Genomic DNA, 14,049 nt, shown 5'->3' with positions numbered 1-14,049 from the left:
AAAAACCGTAGCTTTGACTGTGTGGACCTTTGTCAGCAAAGTTATGTCTCTGCTTTTTAATGTGCTGTATAGGTTTGTCATAGCTTTTCTTCCAAGGAGCAAGCATCTTTTAATTTCATGGCTGCAGTCACCATCTGCAGTGATTTTGGAGCCCAAGAAAATAAAATCTGCCACTGTTGCCATTTTTTCCCCATCCATTTGCCATGAAGTGATGGGACCAGATGCCATGGTCTTTGGTTGAATGTTGGGTTTTTAAGCCAGCTTTTTCACTCTCTTATTTCATTCTTATCTAGAAGCTCTTTAGTTCCTCTTCGCTTTCTACCATTAGAGTGGTATCATCTGCATATCTGAAGTTGTTGATATTTCTCCCAGTAGTCTTGATTCCAACTTGTGATTCATCCAGCCCTGCATTTTGCATGGTGTACTCTGCATATGTTAAGTAAGCAGGCTGACAGTATAGGACCTTGATGAATTTCTTTCTCAATTTTAGATCAGTCTGTTGTTCCATCTGTGGTTTGGTGCAGTGTGATTAATAGTTTTTCTTATATTTTTCCCCAGAGTGTTATAGTGATTTTTTAAATGAAGACTTTGATGTAAAGACTTATACTTCTCAATCTATTCATCAAGCTGTAATTGCTGAACAACTAGCAAAACTTGCCCAAGGAATCAGTCAGTTGGATAAAGAACTACACTTACAGGTAATTCCAATTTTCTGGAGCATACAATTTATCCCAGGGTGATTACATATCATTTTATAATCCTTTTATTATTTAATCTAAATGCATATTTATATGAACAAATGTATATTTTCCCAAGTATATATATATTTTTAAATTTTTGGCTGCACCACACAGCATGTGGGATCTTAGTTCCCCAACCATGGGTTGAACTCACGTGTCTTGCCTTGGAAACATGGAGTCTTAACCCCTGGACCATCAGGAGAGTCCCTCCAAATACATTTTTTAAAAGTTTTCTGGAAGCTACTTTTTGCCAGTTGAAAAATGGATATCCCATCTCTCCAAAACCTTTTATTCATACTTTGTTTTCATCATCTCATCTGATATGAAGAGAATATAGGTTGGCGAAAAATAGGATGTCTTAGGGCTTTCCTCGGAGAAGGCAATGGCAAGCCACTCCAGTACTCTTGCCTGGAAAATCCCATGGATGGAGGAGCCTGGTGGGCTGCAGTCCGTGGGGTCGCTAAGGGTCAGACACGACTGAGCGACTTCACTTTCACTTTTCACTTTCACACATTGGAGAAGGAAATGGCAGCCCACTCCAGTGTTCTTGCCTGGAGAATCCCAGAGACGGTGGAGCCTGGTGGGCTACCATCTATGGGGTCGCACAGAGTCGGATACGACTGAAGTGACTTAGCAGCAGCAGCAGCAGGGCTTTCCTGGTGGCTCAGATGGTAAAGAATCCACCTGCAATGCAGGAGTCTGAGGTTCGATCCCTGGGTCAGAAAGATCTCCTGGAGAAGGAAATGCAGCCCATTCCAATGTTTTTGCCTGGAGAATTCAATGGATAGAGGAGCCTGACTGGCTACAGTTCTTGGGGTTGCAAAGAGTCGGACACAGCTGAGTGACTAACATTTGATAAAGGTAATGGAAAATGGAATTTTGGAAGCAGAATAGTGTGAATAAGTAAAACTGTTCCCATCCAGAGTTCATATTTCTTGAGCACAAAATGTAACATTTGATGAAACTGCAGATAGTTGATGAATTTGTGGTGGATAGGACACAAAAGGGGAGTTAGGAGAAAGGTCTGAGTCTCAGTTGTGCTGTTACCTTTCATATTATATAATACCTTTGAGTCTTGCCTTTTTTATCTGAGTAAACATTTAAATTAATGGACAGTTGCATGAATAAATGAACTATTTACTAGGAAACCTAGATCTGGTATAAAATGAAACATGTTCCCTTAAACTTTTTTGTGTTTTGCTTTATCAATTAAAAGAGCTACTTGTTTAGGACTGGGATGACTTCTAAGATCAATTTAACTGTAAAATTCTGATTATATAGTTAGGGATCAATTATTTATTGGGAAACATATATAGTCAGTTTTAATAGTCTGGTTTGTTGTAGTCTGCGGGAGTAGAAAAATGAACATATTTCCTGGCTCTCTAAGCATTAACAGACCAGTGGCAGATACAGACAGAAATAATGCCTGTTTTGAATAGAGTAGTATACATTGTTTATGGGGGCAGGGGAAAACGCTTTTAATTCTGCCTGTGTTTCTTCCAGTAGCTTTTTGCAGAAGCCACCTGAAATTCTTTCTGCCTTTTTGTGGTTGCCATCTTCCTTATCCTTTGCATGTAGTAACTTCGGAATCAGTAAAAACTATTTAACATCTCCCAGAGAGGGCAAGTTATCCTTAACAGTAGTTTTGGATGTGGGATTGAGAAAAATCTCAGTCCTGGTATGAGATCTGAACCTGCTATAATTGTTTTTCTGCAGAAGCAAAATTGGGATAATGCTGACCGAACTCGTAAATAAAATATAATCAAAATAATTTAAATATCAGTGAGATGATTTAAATTACAAAAGATGCACAGAGATATGTATCAGTCAGGACTTTAGTACAGGAAACAGAAACCACTCTAGGTATTTAAAGCAGGTAGATACTTAATACAGAGGATTGGATGGACAGCTAATAGACAGGGTGGAAAGATCTACCATGGATGCAGCCCAGAGGCCTGCAAGCACCTGCTATTAACTCCCATGTCCCTGCTGAAGTTCAGCTTCTGGGTGCTTGAACTCTGGTAACTGAACTCTGGAATGATGAATAGCGCTATCCTGGCTAGCTGTCTCTAAAGCCTCAGATCTCAGGATCTGGCTTACTAGCTGAAACAGTAATGGGAAAATAGCTTTCGTCTTCTCTCTTCTAAATCTCTTGGAAATTCGTACAGTTGATTCCTGGGGAGAATATAACAGTGTAGTTTTAGGTTTTTCAAACTTTCCGCAGCATCACAAGGGAGAAAGAATAGAGAATTAGGAGAAAATCATTGTGTTAGGATGGATGCATTAATCACCATATCAGTGGACTGGGGAAAATTGAGAAGTCTTCCGGATAAGAGACATAGGAGACTGAAAGTAACAGTTATGTGATAAGAGGAAATTGCTAAAATGACAGTGACATCTGGCACTGGACACAGTGGAGGATTTAGGGTTCCAGTGAATGAATCTTTGTTGATGAGGAGCTTCAGCTTACAGATTAGACATGAAACTTCTTATTCATTGTAATAAAGGATTCTTGGATTATTCTAAAGATTTGCTTGATTTCTTGATGTTTCTAGGATTCTCTTGCATGTAGCCTTTAATTCCTAACTTTTTTTTTTTTGATATAACATTTCACACTGCCCTAATATTCTTAAAAATATCAGTCTTCCATAGGAAAGAGGATTTGCTGTGACATGGGGAAGCTGGAAACAGAGAGATGTTCAGGGAGGTGCTGATTCTGCTTTATCTTTGCAAAGTAGAATGTGGTTGTGATGATGCTGATTTAAGTTCAAGAGCTAAAAGAACCTGCTGTTTGAAAACACTCTTTAAAAGGAAAACATGTATTAATTAGCATGGTGAGAATTAGCAGGTTTTTGTTGTTCAGTTTTGGCACATCTTCCTTCTGCACATCCTACTAGGAAGACATGGGGCTAATGAAAAGACTTCTTGGGCACCATGTCAAACTTTAAGCATGTTTATGTTCCTGCCAATCAGACATCTTAAACACACCTTTTTTACTTGTATTTTTTTCTTTTGTATTAGCATTTTTCCCCTTTCCATATAGAGAGAGACCTTCAGTTCTACACTGTGGTTACAAATTAAAATACCTAATACTTGTAATGCTGATTATTCATTCTTGATTTTCAGGTTGTTGCACGACATGAAGATTTATTGGCACAAGCAACTGGAATTGAGTCTTTGGAAGGTATGTTTCCATTAACTGTTATACTTTATATAGAACTTGCCTAGGGCTTGGTAACTTTTCTTGTGAAGGATCGGAAAGTAAATAATTTGAGACTTTGTAGGCCATATTATCTCTGTTACAACTATTAAACTCTGCTGTTACAGAGTGAAACCAACTGAGTAATATGTAAATGAATGTGTGTGACTGTGTTCCAACAAAACTTTAGTAAAACTTTGAGGTTTTATTAGCATATGTGTCCGACTTTTTGTGACCCTGTGGACTGTAGCGTGTAAGGCTGCTCTGTCCATAGGATTCTCCAGGCAAGAATACTAGAGTGGGTTGTCCTGCCCTCCTCCAGGGGATCTTCCTGATCCAGTGATTGAACCTATTTCTTTCGTCTCCTGCATTGGCAAGCAGGTTCTCTGACCTTTGAGCTAAATTCTCTGGATTTGAATCATTGCTTAGCCTCCTACTAGATGTGTGAGTTTGGACAAGTTACTTTCTGTGCCTGTTTTATCCATAAAGGAGTGTTAATATGTACTAATATGGTGCTAATTTGAGTTAACAAAATGCTTAGAACAATTCCTAGTGCATATTTAGTGCTTTTATAACTGAATTAATGAAAACAAGCAGAGAATTCCAGTGGTTAGAGGTTAGGACGCCGCAGTTTCACTGCTGAGGGTGCAGGTTCAATCCCTGGTCAGGGAACTAAGATTCAGCAAGTCACATTGTGGGGTTGAAACTACTGCCCCACCCCTCCACCCCGCAAACCCCAAACAAAGTCAGCTCCACCAAAGTAGTGGAAGTAGGCTTCAGTTCTTTCATTATGTTTGACTTCTTTGAAATGCTTTTAAAAAATGAAAGTATAGTAGAATAATGCATTGGATTTTATCATGAATTCTTCTATTTCTGTTCGACTACTTCTTTTATGAATTTTTCATTCTGTTAAACATCTCATAAATATGAAGTGCTAATACTGTATTTTCCATCACTACTTGTGTTGTGATTACATTATTAATCACTGCACATCAAAAGAAAGCTGAATGATTTTTCCCTTTGTTGGTTGAATTCTTGAGGAAGAAGGGTATTGCCTTTTGTGAGGCAATATTCTTTAATACTTCCCCAGTATTTCTTATACACACTCAAAGGTATTATTCTCAGCATGTACACTGTTTTTAATGCATCCATTTCTAATGAATTTAATGTGTGTGTGTGTTAGTCGCTCAGTTGTGTCGGACTCTTTGCGACCCCACGGACTGTAGGCCACCAGGCTTCTCTGTCCATGGAATTCTCCAGGCAAGAATACTTGAGTGGATTGCCATAATGCATTTAATAGTATTTTAAAAATAATAGTTTGTCTGTTACTTGAATATTTAGGATAGATACTAGACTATGGGAAAATTAAGAGGCTCTAGGTACTGACTTACTATTGGAAGTTAATTTTTTTAATCTCATAGTATTTTGTAAGTTTCTGGAAGCAAGAAACAATACCTTGTTTTTAATGGTAATTTTTGTAAACAAATGATAAATGATATTTTTCCTTTATAAGACCTATAGGGATGTCATGGTAGTATGTTGATTTTGAGTGTAAATATGTGTAGATAAATCATCACAACAAAAATACTTCTTACTGTGGTTTTTGTATATATGTTTAGTTCTTTTTGTTTATTTTAACTGGCTGCATCATGCAGCTTGTGCTATCTTGGTTCCCCAACCAGGCATTGAACCCTGGGCTACAATGGTGAAAGTGCTGAATTCCAATTGTCATGGTCTGTGCATGGATTGGAAGATAATTTTCAGACATGAGGCAGAATGAGAGAGTAGAGTTTATTACAGCGGGAGACACTTAGAACAGCAGGCCGGCTCAAGGGTGAGCTGATGGCTTTTGTGTGCTAGTAGCCAATTTTATAGCCTCAAGACCAAGTTCTTGCTGGGTGGCATTAGGCGATTGTTTAGGGTGCTATAGGGAGGTTCTCAAAGAGTCAGACATGACTGAGCACAACACAGGGTGGGTATTTTTTTTTTAATCTATTATGGGGTCAGGGAACTGGAGCTGGCTGGTTTAGATGGGTAGGGGCTCATGGCAACAATTGCTGTGGGGCTCGTTAAGTTCTGGAGATGACCTTGGTACAAGGCTCCACATTTGTGACCTTGGTCAAAGGCTTTACACCAGTGACTTTGGTATAGAGCTCCACATTAACCACTGGACCGCCAGGTAATTCCCTATATGTGTTAAGTTCCGTAGTGTGCTCATTTTCCCCTTAATGCTTTTCAGTGATTACAACATTTAAAATATACTATTTAACTGAGTTAGAATGATTATCCATTGGATGAGAGTATACAATACAAAGGTTGACTTCTGTAAATTCCTATGATAATCTAAAAGTCTTCTCCAGATTATTTGATCATAAGAAGTCAAGGTATGAATCAGTATTATTTTAGCATGATGTGTATTTCTAAGTGTATTAAAATTTTTGAGATGTGTGTTATGTATTTGAAAATGAGTATTGTCCCAGCTTTTTACTTCATCTCCTTTTTCTCCTATATATTTAAAATTTTGTGCTATATAATTCATTTGGAGGTATATATATTTAGCCTATTTTATTAAAATTTACATTCTTGTGGAAACTAACAACGTGGTTGAGCAACTGCACTTCAATAAAATTAATTAAAAAAGAAAACATTCAGTAAAATCTACTGTGTTTTATCTTCTAAAATGAAATAAAATTTACTCTCTCTGTTCTGTTCATTTATTCATTTAAATTTTATTTGAGAATTTGCTAGATATCAGGCACCTGTAACATTATAAAAAATACCTGTCTTTATGGAGATATGTTTAATTGTGCATGCGTGTGTGTCTGTCAGTCGCTTAGTTGTGTCCAACTGTTGTGACCCCTCGGACTGTAGCCTGCCAGGCATCTCTGTCCATGGGATTTTCCCAGCAAGAATACTGGAGCAGGTTGCCATTTCCTCCTCCAGGGGATCTTCCGAACCCAGGGGTTGAACCCACATCTCCTGCATTGGCAGGAGGATTCTTTACAACTGAGCCACCCAGGAATCCCAATGAAGCCTGTTTAATTAAAAAGAGATTGCTTAATTTATTAATGTATTTGCCCACTCAGTAATTGAGAAGTTGTTAGATATTAGCCACCTGTGAACAAAAGCCAAAGTCACTGTTCATGTGATATTTATGTTCTAGGTAGAAAATTAGACCAAAAAAATACATTAGTAGGGAACTTGAGGTATTTTAAGTTCTAAAAGAAAATAAAACAGATGACGAGATAGACAGGGAGTCCTTACTAGCTAGGATGAGCAGGGGATGTCTCTGAGAAGATGACATTTGAGCTGAGATCTGAGTAATGAGAAAGCACTACCACATGACTCTCTGGGGAGAAGAGTGTGGTAAGCTGAGGGACCAATAAATGGAATTAATGTGGCATGTTTGAAAGGAAGAAAGGAAAGTCTAGTACGATTAAGAGTTTAGTGAATGAGGAAATGAATTGTAGATGAGGTTCTTGGAAAGAAATTTTGATTTTCATTCTAAATGCAATGGTAAGCCATTGGAGGATTTTAATTAGAGATATTATGTGATTAATGCTCTAAAATGTTTTCTCTGGTGGTTCTATAGGAAGGCAAGGGTAGAATCTGGGGTTCCCATTTAAAAGTTAGTAGAGCAATAGAAGTTGATGGTGCATTGAATTAGAGTGGTGGATGTAAAGAGAGAGAAGTGGATGGTATCAGATGGGAATAGAGTTGATAGGATTTGTTGATGGGAAATTAAAGGTCTGAGGGGAAAAAACTCACCAAGAGTGATTCCTGAAATTTTAGTCTGAAGAATTGGATAGATGATGGTGTAAGTAACTGAGATGAGTTAGACTGGAGAGGATCATGACTTTGGTTGGGGCAGGTATTATCTTGGGTGTCTTAAACTTGTCATAAGAAAGTTCTGAACTAAAGAGTTGTGTGTGTGTATGTGTGTGTATAGTTAGGCAGATACAAAGAAAATATGGATACATGTACATGTGTGTATATCTCAAATCAGTATTTTATTGACTAGATCGAGATTTCATTCAGACCCTATGTTTTAAATACTAATAGAGACTCTGGATGGAGAATAGAAGATGACTGAGGATCACCTCTGGGAGTACTCCAGCATGTAGAGATCTAATGGAGAAGGAGTAGGAGCGACTATTGTGATCGGAAGGAACCCAGGGGGTGGAATGATTTGGAAGGCTAGAGTAAAGCATGTTTTAGGGAGGCAGTGGTTCAACGTGAAATGAATTTTTGAGAATTTGAACAGGATCAAGACAGAACTGATAATAGAAATTGGCACCTTGGAAATTTCTGGTGACCTTGACAAGGTCTGTTTTAGTGGAATATGTGTGAAAGCTCTCACGAGTGGGTTGTGGAGAGAAAAACATGTAAGGAAGTGATGATAACAAGGAAGGCCAGTACACTCTTGGAGATTTCAGGTCAGTGAACCATAAAGCCAGCAGAAAAACATAATCTCTGGGTCCAGAAAGGATTCTGTTGAACTGAGCCAAATTAAAACATATTTGTATGCTGATAGGAATGTTAATTAACCTTAAAATTACCTCATCTAATATGTGACAACATTCTATACTTAAATTTATTTATAGAATGCTGTGTTTTAAAACTACAGCTATGTCAGTTGAATATAGAAACTGAGTTTTAAAGAATGGAGTTCAAAATAATTAGATCTGTAATACTGGAAAACCCATTTTTAGGCATATAAATAGTCAAATTTAAGATCTGTCTTCCTGAAAATAGTTCTACAATTTTATAAATGGTTCTTCATCATGTTATGTAAATAGAGAGTAAAGGCAATAATATACTTGCTCTCCGTATATATCATTTTCTATCATTGGTGGTTAGAGAGAGTATACCAGGAGCAGAGTACATCACACAAATTGTTCGTATATATTATTTTCTATCATTGGTGGTTAGAGAGAGTATACCAGGAGCAGAGTACATCACCCAAATTGTTCAGGGCCTTGGAGATCAAGCTGTGGACTTTAGTTTTAACCTCGGAATGAAGGGGAGACTGTGGATAGATTTTAGCAAATGAGTGTTAAGATATAATTTACACTTCTAAAGATCACGCAGGCTTTTGTGTGTGTGTGTGTGTGTGTGTGTGATTATAGTACAGTGCACATTAACAACGGATTTCCCTGGTAGCTCAGCTTGTAAAGAATCGTCCTGCAATGCAGGAGACCACCATTCGATTCCTGGGTCAGGAAGATCTCCTGGAGAAGGGATAGGCTACCCAATCCAGTATTCTTGGGCTTCCCTGGTAGTTCAGCTGGTGAAGAAATCTGCCTGCAATACAGAAGACCTGGGTTCGATCCCTGGATTGGGAAGATCCCCTGGTCAGAAGGAAACGGATACCCAATCCAGTATTCTTGCCTGGAGGATCCCCATAAATAGAGGAGCCTGGTAGGCTACAGTCCACTGGGTCACATAGAGTCTAACATGACTGAGTGACTTTCATTTTCACTTTTCACACATTAACATGGAATTTACCCCTTTAATCATATTAATGCTGCTGCTGCTGCTGATTCAGTGCCATTAATAAGCAGCACTATCCAGTTCCATTTTTTTTTTCATCACTCACTCCAAATGGAAACTTTGTAACCATTAAGCAGTCACTCCCCATTCCTTGTGGTGGTGCTAGTGGTAAAGAACCTGTCTGCCAATGCAGGAGACACAGAGATCTGGGTTCGATCACTGGGTCAGGAAAGTCCCCTGGAGGAGGGCATGGCAACCCGCTCCAGTATTCTTGCCTGGAGAAATCCCATGTCCAGAAGAGTTCTGTGGGCTCCAGTCCATAGGATTGTAAAGAGCTGGACTCGACTGAAGCGACTTACCATGTGTGCACCCTATTCCTTGTGAGACTGCTTTACTGAAGTGATTTGGACTAGAGGAAGACTAGTTAGAGGTTTTTGAATAGTCTAGGTAAAAGATATGGTTCGATTATGATCATAACAGAAAAAAATGGAAAATTTTTTCAATTTTTTCCTTTTAACTTAACTTTTTACCCAACTTGAAACCCTTGTAAATTTGTAAAGTAATGTAAGTTGTTGTTTTCCTAGGTGTCCTTCAGATGATGCAGACAAGAATTGGGGCTTTACAGGGAGCCGTTGATAGGTACTGTTGTTCATTTTGTAAATAAGTGAAATGGAAGATTTTTACCCATTGATATTTTGAAGATGATTTTATCTCTCCTCTGTTTGTTTTTCCTTTAGGATGAAAGCAAAAATTGTTGAGCCATACAATAAAATAGTAGCCCGTACTGCTCAACTAGCAAGACTTCAGGTAGGTCCCTCATTTGTCATTTCTTTGTAGTTTTAGTTCATTTTGTCTTTATAAGGGGATAGATTTCAAGAGAATGAATTCTGAGGAAGTAAGAGAATATGAGAGAAAAAGAAAATATTCAAGTGCTTTAAAATAAGATGTTCAGTTTAAAAAATAAAAATCAAGACTACTATTCAAGTGAATTATTTTCACTCTTATTGTTATAGTGTATAATAATTTTACTAACTTTTTAGAATTCAAAATTATTTCTCTTGATAGAGAACAGAAAGAAACCTAACTTTTATCCTTACAGTTGTCTGTGGTCAAATGTAAATAACGTAGTCATACAACTTCTATAACAGATGGTTGCTGTTCAGTCACTAAGTCCTGTTGATTCTTTTAAATTCATGGACTGCAGCATGCCAGACTTCCCTGTTCTTCACTGTCTCCTGGAGTTTGCTCAGAAACTCACATCCATCGAGTCAGTGATGTGACTCAACCATCTCATCCTCAGTCGTCTCCTTCTCTTGCCCTCAGTCTTTCCCAGCATCAAGGTCTTTTCCAATGAGTTGGCTCTTTGCATCATGTGGCCAAAGTATTGGAGCTTCAGCTTCAGCATCAGTCCTTCAAGTGAATATTCAGGGTTGATTTTCTTTAGGATTGACTGGTTTGATCTCCTTGCAGTCCAAGGGACTCTCAAGTCTTCTCCAGCACCACAATTTGAAAACATCAGTTCTTCAGCACTCAGCCTTCTTTATGGTCCAACTTTCACATCCGTATGACTATTGGAAAAACCATAGCTTTGGCTATACAGATCTTTGTTGGCAAAGTGATGTCTCTGCTTTCAAATACACTGTATAGGTTTGTCATGCTTCTCTTTCAAGGGGAGCAATAGTCATATGGATGTGAAAGTTGGACCATAAAGAAGGCTGAGTGCTGAAGAATTGACGTGTCAATACTTCTTTCCTTTTTGTGACCAAATAATCCTTTGTATGGATATGGCACAGTTTTGTTTATCCATTTATTTTACTTACCTGTCAGTTGATATTTGGGTTGTTCCCTCTTATTGACTATTATGAGTAAGAATTCTTAGGAACATTTGTATATAAGTTTTTGTATGTACATTTTTTTAAATTGGGTATATATCTGAGATATGCTAGGTCACATGCTAACTCTGTGTTTAATATTTTGATGTATCAAATCATATACATATACCTAAACAGTATTATGTGTACTCAGTTGATTAGTTATGTCTGACTGTCTGCAGCCCTATGGTCTGTAGCCTTCTAGGCTCGTCTGTTCATGGAATTTTCCAGGCAAGAGAACTAGTGCAGGTTGCCATTTCCTTCTCCAGGGGATCTTCCCAACTCAGGGATTGAACCTGCGTCTCTTGCATCTCCTGCATTGGCAGGCGGATTCTCTACCACTGTGCCTTATATGTCAATTATATCTCAATACAGCTGGAAAGAAGAACATTTTGGGAGTGCCAAAGTGTTTTCCAAGGAAGCTGTACCATTTTGCATTCCTGTCAGCTATGTATGAGGGTTTCAATTTTTTCCTTTCCTGCCAATACTTCTTTTCTTTTTAATATAGCCATCCTACCAGTTATGAAGTAGTATACCGTCGTTTTGATACAGATTTTCCAAGTGACTAGTGATACTGAGCATCTTTTATTGTGCTTGTTGGTCACTGTGTATCTTCTCTGGAGAAACGTCTTTTCAAATCTTTTGGTCCCTTTTAAGTTATTTTTCTGTTTCCTTCCTTCCTCCCTCCCTTCCTTGTTACTGTCTATATGTGTCATATATAATTAAATTCTGTTCTGGTTTCCAGTTTAGTTGTTGAGAAACTGTCATTCTGACCTGGTCTTTTGAAGGTAATCTGTAGATTTCCTCTGGTTTGTTTTAGGAATTTTTCACTTTAGCATAGTGTTCGATGCGTGTGTGTGCTAAGTTGCTTCAGTCGTGTCTTACCCTTTGCGACCCAATGCACTGTAGTCCGCCAGGCTCCTCTGTCCATGGAATTCTCCAGGCAAGAATACTGGTGTGGGTTGCCATTTCTTCCTCCAGGGGATCTTCCTGATGCAGGGATCAAACCTGCGTCTCTTATGTCTCCAACAATGGCAGATGGGTTCTTTACCACTGGTGCCACCTGGGAAGCCATACAATAGTGTTATGTACCATATTAAATGGTTACGAGATGCCACCTGGGAAGCCATAGAATAGTGTTATGTACCATATTAAATGGTCACGAGATGCAGCATCATGCACTTCGTTTCCCTTCTTTGTTTAGTATAGTCTTTTGACAGTAAGTTTTAAGAATCTCATTTTTGCTACCTCACTTGTATTCATGATAAAAAAAATTTTTTTTCAAATTTATGTGGGACTTTATGAAAAATTTCAAGTATTCTAATTCAATAATTGTGCTTAGAAGTTACATATCTCATCACTTTATGGGTGAATAAAAACTTAGGTTCTGAAAGTTACTTGCCGAAGTTCATATAGCCAATATGCAGCAGTATTCAGACTGAAACAGAATTTCTTTCTCTAAATTTAGTATTCTGTGATTTTGATTCTATGGAATATGTAAAAAAGTAGAAAGTATGACTCCTGGTTTTCAGAAAGTTGCTTGTATGTAGAAAAATTAAATCTAGATTCGTAAAGCATGGATGAAGAGCACTGGACTAGGTTTATGAGACCTGACTACACTCTTCATCCTTCTAACTTCATGGTCACAAACAAACTTTATTATTTTTTTGTTTGTAGCTTTGAGATATTATCGACATATAACATGTACATTTAAGATACACAGTGTGATAATTTGGTAGATGTATATATTGTAAAATGATTCCTACAATGAGTAATCCACATTTCACTTTACATGATTACTATATTTGTTTTGTGTTCTTGGTGGCATAGTATCTTTATACAGTGAAAGTTTGGACTGGATCTGTGAATTCCCTTCCAGCTCTAAAATGCTGTGATTCTGTGACACTGATAGTTCCTTTTATGAATGCTTTTATTCTTACGGTTATGTTAGTGTGAGGTCAGGATTATTTGTGTTTAAAATAAATACTTTTTATATTTATTAGTGTTATTTTCTATACTCTTATCGTAAAAAATATTATACTACTGTATAGCAGCAACTGAGTTGAGTGGTAAATTTATCATAAAGGAAGAAAGAGAAGAAGGGAGAGAAAGAAAAGAAAAATACGCCAAGTACATTTTGATATCTTTATTTCTAGTATTAAATTTTTCCTAAATTGACTCCTACCTTAGGATGAGTCCTGTAAGAGGGATGTTCATCATGGAAATTCAAACTGCTTTGAAGTCCAAGGGCTCTTTGGAAGTTTATTTATGTTTTAATTTTTATTCTGTTTACTTTGTCTAGACATTTCCATTTTAAATTTTGGAGAAACTTTAATGTTTCTGTTTAATCTTTTTATTCTTTGAGCTCTTAATTCATTTAAATGCATGTGATATAAGAAGAAGAAAGAAATAGCTCTGAACTTATTTTTGCCTTGAACTTAAAATCACTATGCTGTACCCTCAATTAGAAGAAAGTACTTTTACCTTTAATTTTTTTTTTTTGCTTTTTATCCCCACTTCACTCTTTCTCCAGAAGGCTTTTTCTCTGAGCAGAAGCTTCTGACTTCATCTATATACATGAAAACATGAGTTGAATTTAATTATCACCCCAAGAATCATCTCTATCTTAGCTCTTTTTAGTAACGTTGTTTGCTTATGAACTGCCTCAGAGTTTTTCAGAAAGAAAAATTTAAGAGCTTATTATCCTTTACATAGACTATATAAACTTTTTTAACTTTAACATTAT

The 14,049-nt window shown here is 37.4% G+C and overlaps 1 protein-coding gene across 1 annotated transcript in view; it reads left to right on the top strand.

Annotated features, from left to right (window-relative positions):
* The window catches only part of COG5 (component of oligomeric golgi complex 5), a 287,797-nt gene that overhangs the window by 6,537 nt on the left and 267,211 nt on the right, over positions 1–14,049 (top strand). The window contains exons 2-5 of the mRNA XM_088834301.1: positions 559–698; positions 3,867–3,924; positions 10,017–10,071; positions 10,170–10,239. Coding sequence (XP_088690427.1) covers positions 559–698; positions 3,867–3,924; positions 10,017–10,071; positions 10,170–10,239 — 323 coding nt within the window. The remainder of the gene's footprint in view (positions 1–558; positions 699–3,866; positions 3,925–10,016; positions 10,072–10,169; positions 10,240–14,049) is intronic.

Source organism: Moschus berezovskii, chromosome 3 (genome assembly GCF_049115385.1).
Source record: "Moschus berezovskii isolate FMDL1 chromosome 3, NW_MosBer_1.0, whole genome shotgun sequence".
NCBI classification, from domain to species: domain Eukaryota; kingdom Metazoa; phylum Chordata; class Mammalia; order Artiodactyla; family Moschidae; genus Moschus; species Moschus berezovskii.
This window is presented reverse-complemented; position numbering and strand designations above follow the sequence as displayed.